This window comes from Scyliorhinus canicula, chromosome 6 (assembly GCF_902713615.1).
Source record: "Scyliorhinus canicula chromosome 6, sScyCan1.1, whole genome shotgun sequence".
Lineage (NCBI taxonomy): Eukaryota > Metazoa > Chordata > Chondrichthyes > Carcharhiniformes > Scyliorhinidae > Scyliorhinus > Scyliorhinus canicula.
In genome coordinates, this window is record NC_052151.1 from 5,097,186 (window position 1) to 5,122,960 (window position 25,775).

General features: G+C 46.3%; 1 protein-coding gene across 9 annotated transcripts in view; it reads left to right on the plus strand.

The window, feature by feature from the left end:
* LOC119966963 (WD repeat-containing protein 26) overlaps positions 1-25,775 on the plus strand; it is a 208,141-nt gene that overhangs the window by 121,879 nt on the left and 60,487 nt on the right. For 4 of the 9 annotated variants that reach the window (XM_038798916.1, XM_038798917.1, XM_038798918.1 and 1 more), the window contains exons 10-11: positions 4,658-4,803; positions 13,393-13,471. In XM_038798916.1, coding sequence (XP_038654844.1) covers positions 4,658-4,803; positions 13,393-13,471 — 225 coding nt within the window. Of the gene's footprint in view, positions 1-4,657; positions 4,804-13,392; positions 13,472-18,249; positions 18,324-23,575; positions 23,724-25,775 lie in introns of those variants that run through there. The other 5 variants (XR_005460880.1, XM_038798922.1, XM_038798919.1 and 2 more) reach the window with 4 other exon arrangements.

A 25,775-nucleotide genomic window follows, 5' to 3' on the forward strand; every position in this document is an offset into this window, starting at 1 on the left:
TCAAGGCATCCTTTCAAAATGGTGGTCCGATCTCGGAGTTCAGCTCTGTGCTGAAAAGAATTCTAAGTGTGGGCTAAGCCGGTAAGAAGATCCCCAGGGCCCAATAAAGGACCAAATGTCATTTGATAGCAGTGGGGAACTCGCCGGCAGAGCCAGCGGGATACTCCTTGAAAAACCTGCCACAAATTAATTTAGAATTTTTTCCATTAAATTTTTCCCGTTATACTTCCAGATTACAATCATAGAACATAGAACAGTACAGCATCATGTGTTAATGAGTTCTTGAAATTTGTTAAAATAAAGTTTTGCTTCATAATAAATCATATCATATATGAGTTTATTGGAAGTAGCCTGGTTAGAGTTTCTCTTGCGCTGAACTCCAGTAGTGAAGGTAAACAATTGGCCATTTTGGTAAGCAAACAAAATGGCGTGACCTGTGGGGTTAGTGGAGCTAGATAGTCTGTGCACTCCTCTCGTCTCGGTCATAACACACAATGCTGAGGCAGCATGGTGATGCAGTGGTTAGCACTGCTGCCTACGGCACTGAGGACCCGGGTTCGGTCCCGGCCCTGAGTCACCGTATGCATGGCTTTCACCCCCACAACCCAAAGATGTGCAGGTTAGGTGGATTGGCCACGCTAAATTGCTTGCAGGTGTAGAAAGTGATTAGGAGGGCACATTGAATATTGGCCTTTATTGTAAGGGGGATGGAGTTTGAAAGTAAGGACATCTTGCTATAACTGTACATGGTACAGCAGTGAGACTGCATTGGGTGTTACTGTGTACAGTTCTGGGTCCTTTTACTTTCTTTAGTATTTAATAGAATGTGGGCGTAGCTGGGAAGGCCAGTATTTGTTGGCCATTCCTAATTGCCCTTGAACTGAATGGCTTACCGGGCCATTTCAGAGGGAAGTTAACAGTCAACGACAATGCTTTGGCTCTGTACTTGCACACAGGCCAGACCAGGTAAGGACATTAGTGGATCTAATAAGTCTTTAATGAAAATCAATAAAAATAGTTTCATGGTCACAAATACTGAGACTAGTTAAAATTGAATTTAAATTCCACGAGCTGCCATGGTGAGTTTGCACCTGTCTCCTGAGGGCCTGGGCCTCTGCATTACTAATCCAGTGACATTACTATAATGGCACCACCTTCCCTTTTTCCTAAGGAGGAATTGCACTAGAAGCAGTTCAGAGAAGGTTGACTAGGCTGAATGCTGGAGTGAAGCTCTTACCTTGCGAGAAAAGGTTGAACAGATTGGGCATATATTCATATGAGATTCGAGGAACGAGAGGTGATCTTCTTGAAATATACAGGATTCTGAGGGGACTTGACAGGATAAATATTGAGAGGATGTTTCCCGTTGTGGGAGGGTCTAGGACGAGGGGGGACACACTTCCAGAAATAAGAAATGTCCCATTAAAGAGGAGAAATTTCTCATCTCGAAGGGTCACTAGTCTTTGGAATATTCTCCCAAAAAGAGGTTTATATTCGAGGCTGGGTTAGACATATTTTGATCAACAAAGGAGTTGAGGATTATGGCAGACAGGGAGGAAAATGGAGTTAAGGCTACAATCGGGTCAGCCGTGATTTTTTAGTATAGCGGAGCAGACTTGATGGGCTGAATGTTACACTCTTGCTCTTATTTCTTGCCTTACACAGCAGAAGCTTTGGCGCCACTATAACATCCCACCAGACTTCTCAACAGCTAACTGCGTCCCTAGTCAGTTCTTTCAATACAATACTGGCTTCTACCAAAATGAAAACTTGACCAGATATGTCTTGTCCACAAAAAACAGAGGCAATCAACCCAGCCTCATACCACCCTATCACCATACTCTCACCTATCAGTCAAGTAATGGAACTTTTTGTTTATAGTGCTGTCAGTCACCAATGCTCAGCTTGGGCTTTTGCCATCGTAACTTGATTCCAGACCACATTACATTATAGCCTTGACCCAAACATGGACAGTGGCCACCCTTGATGCATGGCAGCACTTGATAGTGTGCAGCATTAAGGAGGTCTAGTAAAATTCGAGTTGGTGAGAATTGGTAAGAAAGCTCTCCGCTGGCTAGAGTCGTATGTGCCATAGAATAAATTGGTGGTTGTTGCTAATCCCCAACATCTTGTTCCTCGGACATCACTACAGGAGTACCTCTGAGCAGTGCCCTCAATCTAGCCACCTGCTGTTTCATCAATGACTGTACCGGTATCCTAAGGTCGGATGTGGGGATGTTCACTGATTATTGCAGTGATCAGTCCCATTCGTGTCTCCTCTGTTACCGAAGCAGCCCATGCCCGCATCAGGAGTATATTCATGCTTGGGCTGCTAAGTAAAATTGTACCTCACAGGTGCCAGGCAATTACTATCTCCAGTGACACCTCCCCTTGATATTTGTTGGCATTACAATTGTTGAATCATTTACCGTCAATGTCCTGGGGTTACCATTGACCAGAAACTGAACTGGACCAACCATATAAATACTATGACGACAAAAGCATGTCAGGAATTCTGCGGTGAGTAATTTGCCTCCTGACTCCCCAAAACCTGTCCACCATCTACAAGGTGGAAGTCAGAAGTGTGATGAATACTCCCCACTTGTCTAGATACGTGCAGCTCCTTCATCACTCCAGACACCATCCAGATAAACAGCTCAGTAGATTAGCACTTCATCACACACATACCTTCCACCGCCCCAGTGTGTGCCATCTACAAGATGCAGTGCAGCAACTATCCCAAGGTTCCTTCAATGGCTCCTTTGACAGCATTTTCCAACCCCACAACCTATACTACTTTGTAGGACGTGGGCAGCAAGTGCATGGAAACTACCACAACCGTCACATTCTCCTCCATATCTCACAACTTTGCAAATCCTGCTTTTAGAAATAATATTATCTTTCCTTCATAATTGGATCAAAATCCTGGAACTCCCTACCTAACTACACTGTGGATTACTACAGCTCAAGGCAACATTCCCCCTCCTAAAGGGCAGTTGGGACTAAGCAATAAATGCTGGCGTTGTCATTAACATGAATAATCCCCAAAATTGAAACAAATCCAATGGAGGAACTAGTTTTTGAGTATTTCAATTCTCTTCTTCAAACACTTTTCACAAAGAATCTGTCGATCTGCATAATAATACATTTGAATTTGTTATATGCACTAGGTGTGGTGCAGTACAGCAAATCAGCATTATTTTGCCTAATCTGTTCACGGATCTATTTTCTTCATTGTACTGTATGATGGCTCTTGCAAAGGTTGTATTAAGACATAAGCAAGAGCCAACTCCTGTGATGGAAGTCTGAAATCAAAACAGTGGAAACACTCAGCAGACCAGTCAACATTCCCTCTAACTGTTAGATTTGACAAAGAGTCATTGGACTCAAAACGTTTGCTCTTTTCTCTCCCTACAGATGCTGCCAGACCTGCTGAGAGCATTTTCTCTTTCGTTTCAGACTAGTCAGCAGCTCTGGAAAGACAAATAATTAGCGTTTCAGGTCAATGACCTTACATCAGAGCAGATCTGAGCATTTCCAGGATTTTGTTAATATCTTGAACTCTAGCTGATCTAGCAAAGTCTCCTCCCATCAAATATCATCATTTTGGAATGCTGAAAATTGCAATAATCTGGAGCGAAAAATTTGAAATGCATAACCAGAATCTGAAAATCTAGAGGCGAGTTTGGCTAACTTCATAAATAAAATCTGATTCCAGACGGGGTCTGAACTCGAGCAGAAGGCATTAGTGGTGCTGGTACCAGATCTGTAAAGTTGGGTACTGAATAAAAATTAGGTTTTTAAAAAATGGAACCCTATCTAATTAGGTTGTTTCAGTTACTAATTAAATATTGATCTCTTTAAATACTGATGCAGTTGATATAATTTTCAAAAAGTAAACAATGCCAGTCCATATATATTTATTGTGAAATCTTATTCCTTGGATTTGTACTCTGCTGATCAATCAGATCAGAAGGAGGAGGTGGTAATATCAGTGGACTAGTAATTCAGAGGCCCAGATTAATATTCTTGAAGCGTGTGTTCAGATAACAGCACAGCAGCTGGTGCAATTTCAATTCCGTTAATAAACCTGGAATATAAAGCTGGTCTCAATAATGGTGACCGTGATGATTGTTATTGATTGTTGTGAAAACCCATCTGGTTCACTAATGTTCTTCAGGGAAGGAATTCTGCCCTACTTGTTTGACCTACATGTGACACCTGGCAAGCCTCTCAGCTCAACGGCTATTAGGGATAGGCAACAAATGCTGGCCTTGCCAGCAATTTAAAAAAAGTTGCCGACCCTCGGCATGGCAGAGAAAACCTCATCAAGGGCTTTCCCATCTGACCGTATCCCTTATTTGTAAATTTTTGGGGGAAATATGCAAAACAAAGACCAGGCATGACTCTGGTGCCTCTCCCCAGTTGAAAGCCGTACTGGCAGTGTATACTTGCATGTATCCTCCTCCATTATCCTCCTCTGCTGCAATACTGGAGGACCCCAAAAGCATGGGGAACTGAATCCATCAAGAATCATGCCTTCAGGGGAAGAAGTGAAAATGTGGGATGGGGAATGAATGTTCTAGCTATGTAAAACTGGGCATTTTAGTGGCATTACTGTTTTCAGATGTGTAACAGTTGTTTGTGTCTGGGTTAGGATTTAGAGGGAAATCTGCTGGATTCGTGGGAAGGCGTGAGAGTGCAGTGTCTATGGTGTCTAAACGATGGGAAAACCGTTCTTGCCTCGGACACGCATCAGCGGATAAGAGGCTACAACTTCGAGGACCTGACTGATAGGAATATGTAAGCCTCATTTTAATCATTGTTTGCACTGAGATTAAAGCTCCATTTGAACCATTTCATTCCATGGAAGGGTGCGCAGTTAGTTGTGAACAAAGTTTATTGTTTCTAGCAGACACTTATTTGTACACTGAGGTTTTCTTTTCTAAGTTCCTGCACTCTTGCACTGGTATGCTGTGGAGTGCTGAGGTTAATATCTCATTGCTTGTATTGTAGTTTTGGTGTTCTGTGTCACCTAAAGTGGGAGTTCAGGATATTGAAATAAAATGAAATGAAAATCGTTTATTGTCACAAGTAGGCTTCAAATGAAGTTGCTGTGAAAAGCCCCTAGTCACCACATTCCGGCGCCTGTTTGGGGAGGCTGGTACAGGAATTGAACCATGCTGCTGGCCTGCCTTAGTCTGCTTTAAAAGCCAGCTATTTAGCCCTGTGCTAAACCAGCCCTAGCGACAGTGAAGGAACAGCGATATATTTTCAAGTCAGTGTGGTGAGTGACTTGAAGGAGAACCTCCAGGTGGTGGGGTATTCGGGTATCTGCTGCTCTTGTCCTTCTAGATGGTAGTGGTCATGGGTTTGGAGGGTGCTGTCTAAGGAACCTTGGTGAGTTCCTGCAGTGCATCTTGTAGATGGTTGCCACTGTTCGTCGGTGGTGGAGGGTTTGAATGTAGAAGGGGAACTATCAAGCGGGCTGCTTTGTCCTGGATGGTGTCAAGCTTCTTGTGTTGTTGGAGCTACACTCATCAGACAAGTGGAGAGTATTCCATTACACTCCTGACTTGTGCCTTGTAGATGGTGGACAGGCTTTTTGCCGGGGTGGGGGGGGGGGGGGGGGGGGGGGGGGGGTGGATGTATGTGTCGTCGGGAGGTGAGTTACCCGCTGTTGGATTCCTAGCCTTTGATCTGCCCTGATAACCACAGTATAATGTGGCTAGTCCAGTTCAGTTTCAGATCAATCGTAACCCCCCCAGGATGTTGATTGTGGGAGATTTAGCGATGGTAATGCCATTGAATGTCAACGGGCAATGGTTAGGTCCTCTCTTGTTGCCGGCACATGAATTTAACTTGTCAGTCCAAGCCTGGATATGATCCGGGTCTTGCTGCACTTGGATATGGACTGCGTCATTATCTGAGGAGTCGCGAATGATTTTGAACATTGTGCAGTCATCCGTAAACATCCCCACTTATGATGGAAGGGAGGTGATGGATGAAGCAGCTGAAGATGGTTGGGCCTAGAACAATACCCTGAGGAACTCCTGCAGTATTATAATAATAATAATCTTTATTGTCACAAGTAGGCTTGCGTTACATTACATTGCAATGAAGTGACTGTGGAAATCCCCTAGTCGCCACACTCCGGCGCCTGTTCGGGTACACTGAGGGAGAATTCAGAATGTCCAAATTGCCAAAAGCACAGCTTTCGGAGCTTGTGAGAGGAAACCGGAGCACCCGGAGGAAACGAAAACAGACACGGGGAGAACGTGCAGACTCCGCACAGACAGTGACCCAAGCCGGGAATCGAACCTGGACCCTGGTGCTGTGAAGCAACAGTGCTAACCACTGCTGTCCTGGAGCTGAGATGATTGACCTCCAACCACTACAACCATCTTCCTTTGTGTAGATATGACTCCAACCCACAAAGCGTTTTCTTCCAGATTCCCATTGACACCAGTTTAACTCGGGCTCCTTTATGCCACACTCGGTCAAATGCTGCTTTGATGTCAAGGGCAGTCACTCTCACCTCACCTCTGGCATTCAGCTCTTTCCTCCATGTTTGAACCAAGGCTATAATGCGGTCAGGAGATGAGTGACTCAAACTGAGAGTCCGTGAGCAGGTTACTGCTGAGTAACTGCCGCTTGATAACACTACTCATGACTCCTTCCATCATTTTGCTGATGATGGAGAGTAGACTGATAGGGTGGTAATTGGCTGGGTTGGATTTGTCCCATTTCTGGTGTACACACCTGGGTGATTTTAAACATTGCCGGATCGACCAGTGTTGTAGCTGTACTGGAACAGCTTGGCTAGGAGTGTGGCAAGTTCTGGAGTACAAGTCTTCAGTACTATTTCTGTGATAGTGTCAGGGCCCATAGCCATTGCAGTATCCAATGGACTTCAGCCGTTTCTTGATATCACGTGGAGTGAATCGTATTGGCTGAAGACAAGTCTGTAATGCTGGGGACCTCTAGAGGAGACTGAGATGGATCACCCACACGGCACTTCTGACTGAAAATTGTTGTGAATGCCTTGGCCTGGTCTTCTGCACATAATGAGCTGGGCTCCTCCATCATTGAGGATGGGGATATTTGTGGATCCTCCTACTCCAGTGAATTGTTTAATTGTCCACCGCCATTCACAACTGAATGTGGCAGGACTACAGATATATATCCCCCTATATATCTGGCATCTTGCCATCGCCTATCTCAACCTCGGATCGCAGCTTGTCCTGTAGTGCTGGAGATGGCAGCTGTGGCAATGAACCCAACTCCTTAAGAAGTCCCTCACCAGCAGGTACCTGAACCCATTCCCCTTTGACAGCAGTTACACCTCCTGAAGCTCCTCCAATTCCGTGAACAGGTTCAGGAAATACTCTATCCCCAACCGAACCTACCCCCGAAACCTCACATCCAACCCCGTCAGCACAAAACTGTGGCTACCTCCCATCATAAGTGTTGCAGACATTCATTCCATTGTGCCACCATGCTGCCAATTATTGGCCAATAACCCCACATCCAACCTCCACTGCGGCCTCTGGGAGCTTGTCCCTCCACCCGCTCACCCAGTGTGGCACATGGTCAGACCGCCAAATACTCAGTCCCAACCAACCCTGCCAACAGTGCCTTGTCCAGGACAAAAAAAAATCAATCCGGGAATATCCATTGTGGATGTGCAAAAAAAATTATTTTGCCCATGGCTTCTCCAATCGCCATGGGTCTGCTGCCCCCATTCGCTCCATAAATCCCAACAACTCCTTCACCGTTGTTGACACCCTCATAGACCTAGGGCACGACCAGCCCAGCCTAGGGTCCAGCACCATAATGATCACCCGGTGTGTGTCCAGGCCCGGGATCTTTGCCAGGACTCGCCTCATAAACTGCACATTGTTCCAATTGGCTGCATAAATGTTCACCACCATGAGGTCCCCCTCCAACCTCCTGCTCACCATCACAAAGGGCTCCCTCCTATTAACCAGCGCTGCCATCCCATTGGTTTTCATATCCAACCCCGAATGAAACCCCTGTCGCACCCATCTCTTCCTCAGCCTCGTCTTATGCACCACCTTCAAATGAATCTCTTGCAATAACTCCCCATCCGCCTACCAACTCCTCAAATGAACAAATACATTTAATCCCCGAACATTCCATGAAAACAGCCAGGTCTGGGGGGGTCCCACCAGCCCCCTCCCCTCCAGTCAGCCATATCTCCGCTTTAGCCAGTTCCCCCAGGTCCATGCCCAGTGTGCCCCCCTAGGGTCTCCCCAAGATATCCGCCGGCATCGCCCCTTAAGCAACTGCGCTACACCAACTCCATCTATGTCAGCAACCCACCCCACTCCGTCATCGTCCCCAACAAAGAAAGAGAAAACCGCCACCCCAACCCTACAACAGGTCTATCCCCATTTCACTGCCATTAACTAGCCTATCCGCTAGCATGGTGGCCCCCACTGGAAGCATCTGCCTTCCCTCAAACCTCCAACTCAATCCCTCGTACCCACTCTTCCACATTCCCATTATACCCCTACCCACAACCCCAATAACCCACATGATACAGAACATGGTACAACATTCAACCCGGCCGAAAAGCACCCCCCCCCCCCCAAAAAATTGGTATCTCCATTGTCCAAAGGTCTTACAGGACCCCAAGCCAATGGTCTTGCAAAAACTTACTCTCCTCCTCTAGCCTGTCCGTGTCAAACTCCTGGTTCTGGTGTGACCCACAACCGGGTTGGGTACAGCACCCCAAACATCACACCTCCTTTGAACAAGAAAGCTTTGACCCTGATGAACACAGCCCATCACTCAGTTCTGCACCCAGGTCCTGGTAGACCCGAATGATATTCGTGGGGGTCAGTCGGTCGAAGACCCCCTTCCGCACTAGCTTCCCAAGCATGCTCACTACAAATGTTGTGGCCTGCGTTTCCTCGATGCCTTCAGGCAGCCACTGTCGAGAGATTTTGCCTCCTTGACCGATTCTCCAAATCTTCCACTTTCTCCCTCAGCTTCCTGTGGGCCGCCGCCAACAGTAATCTTTGCCTCCAGCAAGGCCATCCAGTCCTCATGATCCACCGCCAACTCTTCCAGCTTTGTGCCCCCAACCTCTGCTCCACTCTCGTGATGGCTGCCAAATTAGGCCACCTTAGCCAGGCCCTCTGAGGCAGCCTGCTTTTGCTCCCGGAAACTTGGCCGTCAAAAACTCCACCAACTGTTCCGTGTACCACTGAGTGGACAACGACGTCACAGAGCTCTCCGCCATCTTTCATTCTGTCGCACTTCGAAAGCTCCTGGTCTGACTGCTCCTTTACAGTTGCACTATTTGTTTGATAGGGCTGAGACATGCCCATGCAAAGGAGAATACTTAGCTCCATCTGTTCCTGTACTTTGTACCAGCAAACACCCCCGTGAACGAGTAACAGTGAGTGGCCAAATTATTCCGCCTCAAACAGGAGCCAGCAAATGTGCTCCATGGATGCCACTGGAAGTCAACAAAACTTTATTATTAACACTATATTAAACTCTTTAAAATCACACCCGAAAATAGCTAACAATTACCCCATAAACAATACTGCTCAGTAAATACCTTTAATTACTATCTTTACTCCCAATTAGACAACAAAAATAAACATAAAGCTCTCAATCCATCCTACATCCCAATGGCACAGAGTAATACTTGCTTTCCAGAACTGATTTGGCTCCTGTTAGAACCTCTAGACTCTGGCTGGCTGTCTTCAAAAAGCTGTTTCAACAGGCGGCAAGTGGCAGAGTGAGTTAGCACTGCGGTCTCACGGCACCGAGGTCTCCGGTTCGATCCCGGCTCTGCATCACTGTCCGTGTGGAGTTTGTACATTCTCCCCGTGTCTGCGTGGGTTTCGCTCCCTCAACCCAAAGATGTGCAGGTTAGCTGGATTGCCCAAGCTAAATTGAAATGAATGAAGTTGCCCCTTAATTGGGAAATAAAAATAATTTGGCACTCTTAAATTTAAAAAAGAAAGAAGCTGTTTCAACTGGTTTGTTTCCGCTTCTTTGTCTGCGCAGCTTTATATGCCATTAATCTTTTTTGTTTAGTATCCTACGGTGAGAGCATAAGACTTTACTTGTGGTCTAAAGGGTAGCCAGATCCGAACTCAAAAGCTTTCTCAAAATGTCTGACTATCTTAGCTCCACCCAGCAATGACATCATCTCCCCAAGCTGAAAACACTAACTCCCACGGGACTCCCCCTAGTCAAACAGCAGTGCATTGGCGAAGGCTTTTTACCACGGTCAATTTCACCTCCGACTCCTAAAAGTGTTCTGGTTTTGCAAAAGAAGATTCTTTAAAAACGTGACTAGTGCAGTCAAACACACACTAACTCAGGCTTTTAACCTTAATTGCCAAATGTTTTACATCAATGTATCTGAAATCCTGCATTTGCCACAGGATCGAATTGTAAAGCATCACATTTTACCAGGGCTGGACAGACTGGATATGCGGACTGTTTCCTCTGGTTGAAGGGTCTAAAACAAGGGGTCACGATTTCAGGAAACTGGGTATGCCATTTAGGACCAAGATGAGTAGAAATTTCTTCACTGAGGGTGGTAAATCTGTGGAATTGTCTACCACAGAAGGCTGTTTATTTCTGGACTCAAAAGGGGTATGGAGAGAGTGCTGGAGTATGATGTTGAAATTGAGGATTAGCCATGATCATGCTGAATAATATTGAAGACTCAATGGGCCGAATGGCCTAATCTTCCTCTTTTCTATGTTTACGAATTTAAGAATTTGTTTTAAAGAAGTGGCCAGACGGATAAGAGAATGTAGTGGTTACAGTATTTCTGGAAAGATTCTAGTGTATGCTATAAGAGGAAATGATTAGAAGGTTTGTTGACGGGCAGGAAAAAACAGTGTTACTTTGAGAGGCTTATAAATGGTGAACCTTGGTCCTGTGTGTCCACTTTTCCACTATAGAAGATTTGGCTGTGCAAACATCTTAATTTGCTGATGATGCAGTGGGAACATTAGCAAATTGTTGGAAACTCTGTAAAAGCCTTGAAGAGAATAGAGAGTGAAATGAGCAGACAAGTGTCAGATGCAGTCTAATGTGTTTAAGTGTGATTTGATGTTTTTGGGGAGAATAAACAAAGAATGAGAATGTACTGGAAGCATTGACGTTAATGAGATATCTAGGGGTTTAATTTGACTTTGTGTGTGAATGCAGATCAATAAAGCCATGAAAGAATGAATGTTTTGTTTTTTATGAATAGGGAGCAAACTTATTCAAAATATTTTTGGAATTTTTCCAACTTTATAGAGGGGTATTAAAACCATATATAGTGTATGCCAGAACAGAAACTGAGGAAATTAAATGTAGCATTTTATTTAAATTGAAAACTTTTGTTAGTGAATAGGGAAAGAATTTCCTTTGGTTGGGAATGTGATGATGAATAGGTCATCAACCTAAAATGATCCCTTGGCCTTTGAATATCTTGGAAGGCAGTAGATAGATTCTTGATTAGCAGGAGGGTAAAAGGTTATCGGGGATGGGTAGAAACGTGAAATTGAGACTAAGATTAAAGCAAGATATTATTGAATGGCAGAGCAGGTTTGAAGGGCCGAGTGGCCTACTCCTGCTCCTAATTCTTATGTTTGGCTCTCTGAAGAGGGACTTTAGGGTGCAGCCACTTCAAGAAGTATTGTGAATTTCATTAGTGTTGTAGTTTGTAATAATGGGAATGGCTTACTTCTAACTAGTTAAGTTATTAGACGATTAAATATTCTGTATTTTATATATAAAATCAGTGCTTAATATTTTTTAATAAAAGCAAATTACTGCAGATCAAAAGAAACCAAAAGAGAAAAAACTGGAAAATCTCAGCAGGCCTGGCACCATCTAGTCCAGGTGACTTTTTCTTCAAATAAAACTGAGTTTACTTGGTGTAGTAAAGTTCCTGAGTGGAATAATGTAAAGCAACTTAAATTGGAAGAATTAAAAATATGGGGCAGGATTCTCCGACCCCCTCCACCACCGGGTCAGAGAATCACCGGGGGGTCGGTATGAATCCCGCCAAATTCTCCGGCCCCCCAAAAATCGGCCCGGTGTGAAATGCGCCGCCCGCCTCAGAGAATGGCGGGGACCGGCGTGACTCAATGGGCCCCGGGGCTGCCCGAATTCTCCGGCCCGCAATGGGCCCAAGTCCTGTTTTCTGCCAGTCCCGCCGGCGTAAATTGGAGTAGGTCCGTACCAGCGGGACCTTGCGGCGCAGGCAGCCTCCGGGGTTCTTGCAGCGGCGTGGGGGGGTCTGGCCCCGGGAGGTGCCCCGGCCCGCGATCGGGCCCACCGATCCGTGGAAGGGCCTGTGCCGTGGGGGCACTCTATTGTTCCTCACCGGCAGCTGTAGCAGTCTGCCATTGCCGGTGCGGAAACAAAGCCCTCTGCGCATGCGCGTGGATGATGCCAGCGCACGCTGGCGCTCCCGCGCATGCGCCAACTCGTGACGGCCGGTGGAGGCCCTTTGATGCCGGTTGGCGCGGCGCCAAGCCCCTTTCCCGCTGGCCGGTGCGCGCAAACCACTCCAGAGCAGGCCTAGCCCCTGAAGGTGCGGAGGATTCCGCACCTTTGGGGCAGCCCGACGCCGGAGTGGTGCAAGCCACTCCGTCCCACCGGAGTTGCTCGCCCCGCCGATTTATGGCAGAATCTCCCCCATGGTCTGTAGTCACCTCCCAAAGTTTTGTAATGAGTATTGTTTAGACAATTTGTCTTTCTTTGTAACTTGTGGGTCTCGGGTTTGGAAAGAGCTATTGCTTCACTGTTAGATAAATCCTTACTCAACACCAAGATCTGCTTGTACAGTTTGAGCTGTGTGTAGGCTAACTGGATCCAAAGGTTCCCTTATAATCTATCTCTGTGACCTATAAAGACGCTTATTTAAAATTGTTGATCTGGTATCCTTTTTTAAAAAATAAATAAATAAATTTAGAGTACCCAATTATTTTTTTCCAATTAAGGGGCAATTTAAAGTGGCCAATCCACCTAACCTGCGCATCTTTAGGTTGTAGGGGCGACCGTGCTGCCCTGATCTGGTATACTTAAACATTTTAATTCCATTTCATCACATATTGGAATTCTGTAACCTTCTCAATGCCTTATCTCCAATGTTCATGCTTGATTTTAAATAAATGTTCAATGGAAAACAAAAATAGCAAAACAGATGTTTATTGTTGTAATTGTTTTTTAATGCGATCTTAAAGAAGAGTTGCTTTTTAGGACCTCCCTATTTGCTTCTGTATAACTTTCTGGGATGAAAAATACAGACTAATTTTTCTGTGAAATTCATTGAATTAAATCCAGTGCTTTGAAGTAGTTTTTGCTCTCCTTGATTTTTGTTTGGTTCTATTACAGAGTGCAAGAGGATCATCCTATCATGTCTTTCACAGTTTCGAAGAATGGGAGGTTAGCCTTGCTAAATGTTGCAACTCAGGTATGTAGAGAGGAATCAATTTGTTTTAATCTGATTTTTATTTCCCTACTGCTGCGTTTTAATTGGGTCCAAGACCAAAAGGGACACATTTAGCTTCTGTTTCAAGTATGGACTGTAAACAGTTAATTTACTTGTGTAACTAGTTAATTTGGTAGTGTATGTGTGCTTCATCAATGTATCACATGGTTGGTTGCTGAGATACTTAAATCAAGTTTCCCCCCAGGTCTGTGCTTAGTTGATTTCAGCTGGTACAGCTGTGTGTATTTGGATTTACTTCTGGGTGCAGCTAGAGTTTTCACTTCTTCTTTCTGTACTCTTCCATTGTTACATTCAACTTTCATGTCTCCGTTCATAGTCAGATCTCCGGCAGTTATTTTTCTGAACTGTCCTTTTATGTGCAATCTTGATGTGGTCTACGGCCATCTTCGTCACTTTGCTTCTTTCTCATCACACCGACTTCATTTGTCAGGCCACAAACTATTGATTTTGTTCTTCTTGATCAATCTCAAGCTGAACCCTTGTATCCTACCTAATCACAGAATCTTTACAATGCAGAAGGAAGCCATTTGGCCCATTGAGTCTGCACTGGCGCTCTGTAAAAGCATTCTCTTTCCATGTAGCCGTAAACATTTATTTTCAGATAACAATCCAATTCCCTTTCGAATGCCACCACTCTGGAAGTTCATTCCAGACTCCAGTCACCCTCTGGAAGTTCATTCCAGACTCCAGTCACCCTCTGGAAGTTCATTCCAGACTCCAGTCACCCTCTGGAAGTTCATTCCAGACTCCAGTCACCCTCTGGAAGTTCATTCCAGACTCCAGTCACCCTCTGGAAGTTCATTCCAGACTCCAGTCACCCTCTGGAAGTTCATTCCAGACTCCAGTCACCCTCTGGAAGTTCATTCCAGACTCCAGTCACCCTCTGGAAGTTCATTCCAGACTCCAGTCACCCTCTGGAAGTTCATTCCAGACTCCAGTCACCCTCTGGAAGTTCATTCCAGACTCCAGTCACCCTCTGGAAGTTCATTCCAGACTCCAGTCACCCTCTGGAAGTTCATTCCAGACTCCAGTCACCCTCTGGAAGTTCATTCCAGACTCCAGTCACCCTCTGGAAGTTCATTCCAGACTCCAGTCACCCTCTGGAAGTTCATTCCAGACTCCAGTCACCCTCTGGAAGTTCATTCCAGACTCCAGTCACCCTCTGGAAGTTCATTCCAGACTCCAGTCACCCTCTGGAAGTTCATTCCAGACTCCAGTCACCCTCTGGAAGTTCATTCCAGACTCCAGTCACCCTCTGGAAGTTCATTCCAGACTCCAGTCACCCTCTGGAAACCATTTTCCTCGCAACAGTTTTACTCATTTTGCTAATTATTTTAAATCTGTACCTTTTAGTTCTCGAGAGCATCTGGCCTCAGGATCTTGAATACCTCTCTTGAATACCTGTCAAGTCTCCTACCCTCAGCTACAGTTCTTTAGCCCAGGAATTATTCTTGTGAATCACCTCTATGCATCACATCCTTCATCTGGAACTTTTTTAATTCTTTTGTGGAATGTGGACATCGCTAGCATGGCCAGCATTTGTTGTCATCCTCAATTGCCCCTGTAGTGGCAGTTAACCACATTGCTGTGGGTCTGGGGTCACGTGTAGGTCAGGCCTGGAAAGGATGGCAGATTTCCTTCCCTAAAGGGCATTCGTGAAACATTTTTGCAGTTGACTGGTTTCATGGTCATCATTAGGCTTTTAATTCCCAAGTTCGATTGAATTCAAATTTCACCATCTGCTCCGAGTAGTACCCTGGGTCTCTGGATTAGCAGTCCAGTGACAATACCAACACGCCACTGTCTCCCCTGGAGCAAGTGGAACTGGAAGCAGTATCCCAGATGAGACCTTAAATAGTATCTTATGTAAGTTATAGAATCATAGAATTTACAGTTCAAAAGGAGGCTATTCGGCTCATCGAGTCTGCACCGGCCCTTAGAAAGGGCATGACCTCCTTAACTCTTGTACTCAAAGTCCCAATTAATAAAGCCTAAGATACCATATGCTTTGTTAACTGCTCTCAGTATACCATGCCACCTTCAAGGACTTGTGTGTGTATATATACACTGAGGGCCCTCTGTTCCTGCCCTTCCTTTAGAGTTTCTCCCTTTGTTTTATATTGTCTCTCAATATTCTTCCTGTCAAATGCATAACCTCACTCTTCTCTGCTTTGAACTTTATCTGTCACTTATCTGCCCAATCCAGCACCACGGCTATGTCCTTTAAAAGTTCAAGACATTCCTCATCACAGTTGGCAATGTTTCCAATCTTTGTTTCATCTGCAAGTTTTTAAATCATGCCCTGAGCATCACAGTCCAGGTTATTTATATGTCAAGAAGAGCAAGGATCCAAACACTGACCCCTAGGGAACTCCACTCCAAACCTTCCGCCAATATGGAAAAACAACCATTTATTCCTACTGTTTGCTGTCACTCAGTCAATTTCATATCCAGGTGTCTACTTCTCCTTTTATTCCATGAGCAAGAAGTTTGCTCACATGTGTGTTGTGTAGCACTGTGTATCAAATGTCTTTTGAAAATCCATATAGTGGCATTGTAGCACAGTGGTTAGCATTGTCGCTTCACAGCTCCAGGGTCCAGGTTCGATTCCCGGCCTGGGTCACTGTCTGTGCGGAGTCTGCACCTTCTCCCCGTATCTGCGTGGGTTTCCTCCGGGTTCCTCCCACAGTCAGAAGACATGCCAGTTAAGTGGATTGACCATGATAAATTGCCCTTAGTGTCCAAAGGGGTTGGGTGGGGTTGCTGGGTTATGGGGTGCTCTTTCCAAGGGCCGATGCAGTCTCGATGGGCCGAATGGCCTCCTTCTGCACTGTAAATTCTATGTTCATATACACCATATCTACATTGTTGCCCATGTCAATATTCTCTGTTATCTCCTCAAAAAACTTGAGTAAGCTAGTTAAACATGATTTCCCTTGATGAATCCATGCTAGCTTTCCTTCATTATCCTCCACTTGTCCAAATAGCTATTGATTTTGTCCCAAAGTATAAATTCAAAAGGTTTCCCTACCACTTAAGTCAAACTAACTGGTCTGTAGTTGCCGGCTTTATCCTTGCGCCCTCTTTTGAACAAGGGTGTAAAATTCGGAATTCTCTTTGTCCTCTGGCAGCACTCGTGTCTATGGAAGGCTGGACGATTATCACTACTGCCTCAGAAATGTTGGGGATCGCAGGATTTAGTGAGAGGGAAGAACTGAAGGAGATTGATATTTGTAGAGAAATAGTGTTGGGGAAATTGATGGGATTGAGGGCTGATAAATCGCCAGCGCCTGACAATCTACATCCCAGAGTACTTGAGGAAGTGGCTCGTGAAATAGTGGATGCATTGGTGATCATCTTCCAGGATTCTATAGACTCTGGAACAATCCCTGCAGATTGGGGGCTAGCTAATGTAACTCTACTATTTAAAAAGGGAGGTAGAGAGAAAACTGAATTCTAGACCACTAAGCCTGACGTCAGAAGTGAGGAAAATTCTAGAATCCATTATCAAAGATTTTATAGCAGAGCACTTAGAAAACAGTGGCAGGATCAGACAGAGTCAGCATGAAAATCATGCTTGACAAATGTACGGGAATTCTTTGAGGATGTAATGAATAGAGTTGAAGATGGGGAGTCAGCGGATGTGGTATATTGGACTTGCAGAAGGCTTTTGAAAAAATCCTGCGTAACAGCGTGTAAAATTAAAGCATCGGGTTAGGGATAGTGTAATGAGATGGATAGAAAACCGGTTGGCAGACAGGAAACAAGAGTAGGAATTAACGCATCTTCTTCAAATTAGCAGCAGTGTCTAGTGGGGTACTGCATGGATCGGTGCTAGGACCCCAGCTAGTCACAATATATATTAATGATTTAGATGAGGGAACAAAATGTAATATCTCCAGATTTGCAGATGACACCTAGTTGGGTGGGAGGGTGAGCTGTGAGGCGGATGCAGAGATCCTTCAGTGTGATTTGGACAAGTTGAGTGAATGGCCAAATGAATGGCAGATGCAGTATAATTGGGATAAATGCGAGGTTATCCACTTTGTTAGCAAAAACGAAAAGGCAGATTATTATCTGAATGGCCATAAATTAGGAGGGGGAATGTGCAGCGAGACCTGGGTGCACCAGTCACTGAAGGTAAGCATGCAGGTAAAGCAGGTGATAAAGAAGGCAAATGAAATGTTGGCCTTAATAGCAAGAGGATTTGAGTACAGGAGGAGGGATGTCTTGCTGCAATTATACAGGGCCTTGATGAGGTTACACCTGGAATATTGTGTGCACTTTTGTACTCCTTAGCTGAGGAAGGATGTACTTGCTCTAGAGGGAGTGCAGCAAACGTTTACCAGACAGATTCCTGGGATGGCAGGACTGACTTGGTTAGGATTGTATTTTCTAGGGACTTCTGGTGGCGGCCATGGAGTGAGAGGTCACTTACAATAATAATAATAATTGCTTATTGTCACAAGTAAGCTTCAATGAAGTTACTGTGAAGAGCCCCTAGTCGCCACATTCCGGTGCCTGTTCGGGGAGGCTAGTACGGGAATTGAGCCCGCGCTGCTAGTCTTGTGCTGCATTACAAGCCAGCTGTCTTAGCCCACTGTGCTAAACCAACTGTTAGCGGATGAGGGAGTGTGCGGGCGGGTGAGGGAAGCCATACAGAATTATTTGGAGATAAATGATACGGGGGAAGTTTCAGCAGCAAACTTCTCATTTCTGTCCTAAATGGTTTACTCCAGATCCTCCGACTGTGATCCCTGGTTCTGGACACATCCACCGCCGGGAACATCCTTCCTGCATCTACCCTGTCCAGGTTAGAATTTTATAGGTTTCTATGAGATCCCCCCTCATTCTTCTGAACTCCAGCGATCCTAACCAATTCAATCTCTCCTCATACGTTAGTCCTGTCATCCTAGGAATCAGTCTAGTAATCGCTGCACTCCCTCTAGAGCAAGAAAGCAAAGGGAGTCTGGTCAAGAGAGTGCCAGACGGCATTTGTCACAAGTAGGCTTCAAATAAAGTTACTGTGAAAAGCCCCTAGTCGCCACATTCCGGCACCTGTTCGGGAAGGCTGGTATGAAAATGAAATGAAAATCGCTTGTTGTCACAAGTAGGCTTCAAATGAAGTTACTGTGAAGAGCCCCTAGTCGCCACATTCCGGCGTCTGTTCAGGGAGGCTGGTACGGGAATTGAATCTGCACTGCTAGTCTTGTTCTGCATTACAAGCCAGTTGTCTTAGCCCACTGTGCTAAACTAACTTAGCGGATGAGGGAGTGTGCGGGCGGGTGAAGGAAGCCATCCAGAATTATTTGGAGACAAATGATACGGGGAAGTTTCGGCAGCAACGGTATGGGAAGTGCTGAAGGCAGTGATTCGGGGTGAGCAAGTGGAGCGGGTAGAGATGGATAGCTGGTGAGGGAAATACTCCATTTGGATAGTAGGTATTCTGAAGCCCCGGAGGCGGGGTTGTTGAAGGAGCAGCAGAAGCTGCAGATGGAGTTTGGTCTGCTATCCACAGGAAAGGCGGTAGGGCAGTTGAGGAAGGTGATATATGAGTATGGTAAGAAGGAGAAGGCCAGTAGGATGCTAGCACACCAGCTAAGGAAGAGGCAGGCAACCAGGGAGATGGGAAGAGTGAAGGACAGAGGGGGGAAACACGGTCTTGGACCCAGCAGGGGAGAACGGGCTGTTTAAGGAGTTTTACAATCGGTTGTATGAGTCGGAGCCCCCAGCTGGAGTGGAGGGGATGAGGCAGTTTTTGGAAGGGTTCGAGTTTCCAAAGGTGGAGGAAGGGTTAGTGGAGGGGTTGGGAGCCCCGATCGGGATTGTAGAAGTAGTAGAGGGATTGGAGGCCATGCAGTCGGGCAAGGCCCGGGACTGGATGGCTACCCAGTGGAATTCTACAAGAAGTTCTCTGGGATACTGGGCCTGCTGCTGGTGAGGACATTTAATGAGGCTGGGGAGCAAGGTGCCCTTCCCCAACAATGTCGCAGGCTTCAATATCATTGATTCTGATGCGGGAGAAGGACCCAGAGCAATATGGGTCAAACAGATCAATTTCCCTACTGAATGTCAATGCCAATTTGCTGGCCAAAATTTTGGCCTCTAGGATAGAGGACTGTGTTCTGGAGGTGATAGGGGAACCAGACGGGGTTTGTTAAAGGCAGGCAGCTAACGGCCAACGTTTGAAGACTCCTAAATGTGATCATGATGCCCTCCGAGGGAAGGAAGGCGAAGGAGGCGCTGCTGATATAGCCATGATCAGGCGGGGGTTGGTGTGGGAGCGAGTAGAGGCAGCATCATGTAAGGGCACAAGTTTGGGGGTGTTGGTAACGGCTCCTCTGCCTTTCTCACCGGCCCGGTTACTCCACAAGCCTGGTGTCCCTGAGAGTCTGGGGGCAGTGGCGGAAGCATATAAGAGTGGAGGGCGCATCGGTGTGGGCTCCAATTTGTGGTAATCATCGGTTTGTCCCGGGGAGGATGGATGGGGGGTTTCGGAGGTGGCAGAGAGCAGGGATTGAGCACCGGTCCAAAGAGCTGGCTTTTAAAGCAGACCAAGGCAGGCCAGCAGCATGGTTCAATTCCCGTACCAGCCTCCCCGAACAGGTGCCGGAATGTGGTGACTAGGGGCTTTTCACAGTAACTTCATTTGAAGCCTACTTATGACAATCAATTTTCTTTTCATTTCATTTCTATTTATTGATGGGAGATTTCCTTGTTTAGAGGATTTAGAGTAGGAGTTTGAATTGCCAGGAGGGAATGGGTTTTGATATCTGCAGATGAGGGATTTTGCACAAAAGCAGGTTTGGACCTTTCTGCTTCTACTGCCACAGGGGGATACAGGACAAGATAGTTTCTAAAGTGGGGGTGGGGAGGGGAAGGTTTTGAATATCTATAAAGAACTCATGGAGTGGGAGGAAACTCCGATAGGCAAGCTGAAGCGTAAATGGGAAAATAGCTGGGAGGGGAGATAGAGGCGGGTCTGTGGGAGGATGCTCTGAGTCAACATGTCCTCATCATGTGCCAGGATCAGCCTGATACAATTCAAGGTGGCCCAGATGAGCAAGTTTTTTTGGGTAGAGGACAAGTGTGTGAGGTGTGCGGGAGAATCAGAAAACCCATGTCCATATGTTTTGGGAATGCCCAAAGCTTCGGGGATACTGGCAGGGTTTTGCAGATGTCATGTCCACAGTACTAAAACCAAGGGTGGTGCCGAGTCCAGAGATGGCGATTTTCGGAGTGTCGGAAGATCCGGGAGTCCAGGGGGCGAGAGGGGCTGACGTTTTGGCCTTTGCCTTCTTGGTAGCCCGGAGACGGATCTTGTTAGCATGGAGGGACTCCAAGCCCCCAAAATCAGGGGTTTGGGTTAGTAACATGGCCGGGTTTCTCAGGCTTGAGAAAATTAAGTTCGTCCTGAAAGGATCAACGTTAGGGTTCGTCCAGAGGTGGCAGCTGTTTATCAACTTCTTCAGAGAAAACTAAACTGTTAGCAGATTCAATAAGGGGGGGGGGGGGGGGGGGGGGGGGGGGGGGGGGGTTAGGGATTCGGTGGAGTTGGTCTATTTTGTGTTTAGAGTAGGCGGGAACAATGGGAGATGGAGGGATGTGTTACACACTGAACTATGTGTACATTTGTACAGTAGTCCCCCGTTATACCGCGCTCCGCAATACCGCGGTTCGCGATATGCCGCGGGGGGGCTTATGGACCCCAACTGTCAGTTGTGTCAATTTCAGCGGCCGGCTCACTTTGATACGGAGAGGGAAGCTGCTCTCTCACTGAAACAATCAGCCGGCCGCTGAAATTGACACTGCCGGCTGCTCTCTCCCTCCAATCAGAAACATTAAAACTTAAAAGTTGGATTGGAGGGAGAGAGCAGCGGGCAGTGTCAATTTCAGCGACCGGCTGATTGTTTCAGTGAGAGAGCAGCTTCCCTCTCCGGATCAAAGTGAGCCGGCCGCTGAAATTGACACTGCCGGCTGCTCTCTTCCTCCAATCCAACTTTTAAGTTTAATGTTTCTGATTGGAGGGAGAGAGCAGCCGGCAGTGTCAATTTCAGCGGCCGGCTCACTTTGATCCGGAGAGGGAAGCTGCTCTCTCACTGAAACAATCAGCCGGCCGCTGAAATTGACACTGCCCGCTGCTCTCTCCCTCCAATCAGTACCCCAGCAGCCACGGCCTGTACCCCAGCAGCCACGGCCTGTACCCCAGCAGCCACGGCCTGTACCCCAGCAGCCACGGCCTGTACCCCAGCAGCCACGGCCTGTACCCCAGCAGCCACGGCCTGTACCCCAGCAGCCACGGCCTGTACCCCAGCAGCCACGGCCTGTACCCCAGCAGCCACGGCCTGTACCCCAGCAGCCACGGCCTGTACCCCAGCAGCCACGGCCTGTACCCCAGCAGCCACGGCCTGTACCCCAGCAGCCACGGCCTGTACCCCAGCAGCCACGGCCTGTACCCCAGCAGCCACGGCCTGTACCCCAGCAGCCACGGCCTGTACCCCAGCAGCCACGGCCTGTACCCCAGCAGCCACGGCCTGTACCCCAGCAGCCACGGCCTGTACCCCAGCAGCCACGGCCTGTACCCCAGCAGCCACGGCCTGTACCCCAGCAGCCACAGTACCCTAGCAGCCACGGCCTGAACCCCAGCAGCCACGGCCTGAACCCCAGCTACAGAGGGGAGGGGCGATGTGAGACCATGCTGGTCTTGCAGAGGCCCGTATGACCTCCTCCTGTGTTCTCTGCTCTCTCCCTCCAATCAGCCGGCAGTGTCAATTTCAGCGGCCGGCTCACTTTGATCCGGAGAGGGAAGCTGCTCTCTCACTGAAACAATCAGCCGGCCGCTGAAATTGACACTGCCGGCTGCTCTCTCCCTCCAATCAGAAACATTAAAACTTAAAAGTTGGATTGGAGGGAGAGAGCAGCGGGCAGTGTCAATTTCAGCGGCCGGCTGATTGTTTCAGTGAGAGAGCAGCTTCCCTCTCCGGATCAAAGTGAGCCGGCCGCTGAAATTGACACTGTTTTAATTAGATCCACGATGGGGGTTTTAAATTTATTTTAAAATCTATGCTAGCGCTTCCCATTGTGAGTCTACGGGGGTCTGACCTCTCCCCCCGCCCCACGTAGACTCTCAATGGGAAGCGCTAGCATAGATTTTTAAATAAATTTAAAACCCCCATCGTGGATATCCACGGCTCGGTTGCAACGCGGGTGGCTGTCTTGGACCCCAACACCCGCGTTATAAAGGGGGACTACTGTATTTGTATTTATTGTTATAAAATCATAAATGCCTTAAAATGTTTTTTTTTAAAGAATTGTATTTGCTGGAGTTCAGAAGAATGAGGGTGGGGGTCTCGTAGAAACCTATAAAAGTCTAACAGGACTGGACAATGTAGATGCAGGAATGATGTTCCCGATGGTGGGTGTGTCCAGAACCAGGGGTCACAGTCTGAGGATACGGGGAGACCATTTAGGACAGAGATGAGGAGAAATTTCTTCACCCAGAGTGTGGTCGGCCTGTGGAATTCATTACCACAAGAAGTAGTTGCGGCCAAAGCATTGTGTTTTCAAGAAGCAGTTAGATATAGCACTTGAGGCGAAGGGAATCAGAATATGAGGGGAAAGTGGGATTAGGCTTTGAGTTGGATGATCAGCCATCATAATGAATGGCCAGCCGAATGGCCGCCTCCTATTTTCTATGTTACTCTAATTCTATCAAACACTCCAACATTCTATTTAGCTTGATACTCTTTCTCATATATTCTCCTTATTAGTTCATACTTTGCTCGTTCCCATTGCCCGTTTTTATCCTATCCACTCTGAATTTCCCCTCGGGTTCCCAACCCTGCCAATCCTGAACAAATCCTGTAATGCACCAAGATCTTTTGAACCGTCCTCAGCTCTGACTGTTGGTTGCACTCTGGGCTCTCGGTCATAAGGTTGCAATCCAGGACTTGGAACACAAAAGCCATGGCTGACAGTCGAGTGCAATGCTGAGTCAGTGCTGCAATGTCAGAGGTGCCATCTTTCTGATGAGACATTAAACCGAGGCCTTGTCTGCCCCCACAGGTGGATTCCGTGGCATTATTGCACTATTTGAAGAAGAGAAGGGAAGTTGCCCCCTGTGTCCCCCCTTCAATCAACAATATAAAAGCAGATTACCTGCTCGTTATCATATTGATATTTGTGTGAACATTTATATTAGGAGCAGAAGGAGGTAATTTGGCACCTTGAACCTGGTCAGCCATTAAATAAGATCATGGCTGATCTGATTGTGAACTCAACTCTGTTGAGCTTTGATGTTAACTCTATAAGAACCAGAAAGCAGGCCTTGACTTCATTGACTCCCAAGTTTGTGTTCAGCAATCATTTCTCCAACAATACCACAGTGCCACCTGCATCCCCTTTATATGCTTTTACAGTCTATTAAATACATGCAGTCTATTAAACAATTAAAACCCCAATTCCAACTTGAGTACATTCACTCACAGATTCCCCCTCTTAAAGAAAAAAAAGTTGATCTTTAATTGCTGACGTAAATTACAATATACCATAACCAAATGTATATTTTCTCTGCAATAAATGCACCCATTACCCCTTCTTAAAAGTGTTTTTTTCACTAGCATATCTCTTCCTTATAGGAAAATCCGCCCCTCTAACTTTTTTAAAAAAGTACAATCAGGTACTTAATTTTATACAATCATCCTAACCACAGGCTGTGGGACAATCAAAGATTGTGGCTAAAATGTGACAGGAATAGTGATGAATGGCAGAACTTCCAGTTCCTACGTAGGGTTAATTTATTTCAGTAATTTCCTCCCTCGTGCCTCACCCCCCCCCCCCCCCCCCCCCCCCCCCCAACCTTGAACATAATGGTCACAATGTGCTAACGGCAGCTCTGTATGCGGTGAACTGAAGTACGAATGGCAAAGAGTGATAATATAATGTTAAACCCAGCAGCCCCCACCCACCTCTTAATTTCTAAGAAATTGCTGTACTACCGAATTGTGATTATTCTTTGGAGCCAATAGAACTTCAATTTGCAAATTGGGCAAGATAAACATTATGTTTCAGATATGGGTGCATTTTAATGGTCCTTGGCATCAATTTCTTGCTGACACATTTTGAGTCAGTAGAGGATCAATTCTGAGGAGACCCCTTTTTGTGCGGGTACTCTGATGCAGTTACCCCACGCCCATTCCTGGTGAGACAGAGTACACAAATTCTGTATTGTCTTTGATGCACGAAGCCCCTCTTTAATAATTTCTTTGAGCTAGTTCCTCTCTGCCAGTCAGATAATTGGTAACTGCTATCAACCCACTTGATCTTGTGATTCTCATCTGTTTTAGACTCGCTTTGTCAATTTGTAGACTCTTTTCATTGACATTTTTCATAGAGTGCACATTCTCCCACAGGAACTTATTATTTATGTGATACTCTCCAAGTATTGTTCGCAAATACCCTGTTCCATTTAAAATTTTAGTTAAGATTCTGGATATTAAAATTTCATATCTACAGCCTCCACTCCACTCCAATGTATTTTTTACCACTCTTCATACCTTTTTATTTTCCCATGTCAAAGGGTAACATTTACTTTTCTCCCCCAGGAGAAAAATTATAAATCCTCCCGCACTCGAGCCATCACAGAGATAAGATGCGTCACTATAAACAATCCAGTTTCCGTTGTCTAATATCACCCAAAGATGAGAATTTCAAAACATCATTTTTCAATTTTACTTCAATGTTTTGTTTACTCTTAACAATTTCTTCAACTTTAGGATTGTTTATTTTGCTGCTTAGTTCTAGAATCTGCCTATAGTGCAGCAGGAGGCCATTCGGACCATTGAGTCTGCATCAACCCTCTGAGAGAGCACCCTTCCAAGGCCTAATTACCCACCCTATCCCTGTAACCCCACCTAACCTTTGGACACTAAGGGCCAATTCTCCTAACCTACACATTTTTGGACTATGGGAGGAAACCAGAGCACCCGGAGGAAACCCATGCAGACATAGGGAGAATGTGCAAACTCCACATAGGCAGTCACCCGGGGTTGGAATTGAACCCGGGTCCCTGACACTGAGGCATCAGTGCTAACCACTGTGCCACGTGCAACCCAGTTCTAAAGCATCAAAACTGGCGCCTGGTCTTGTTTGTCTAGCTGGCCAATTCAGCTGCCCAATTAAACTTCAGAGTTCCTCTTTTCCCATTTTAGAAGCCGCTGTATCCTTTTGTGAGGCTCTACCACGAGTAATTGCTGTGGGGCTATTG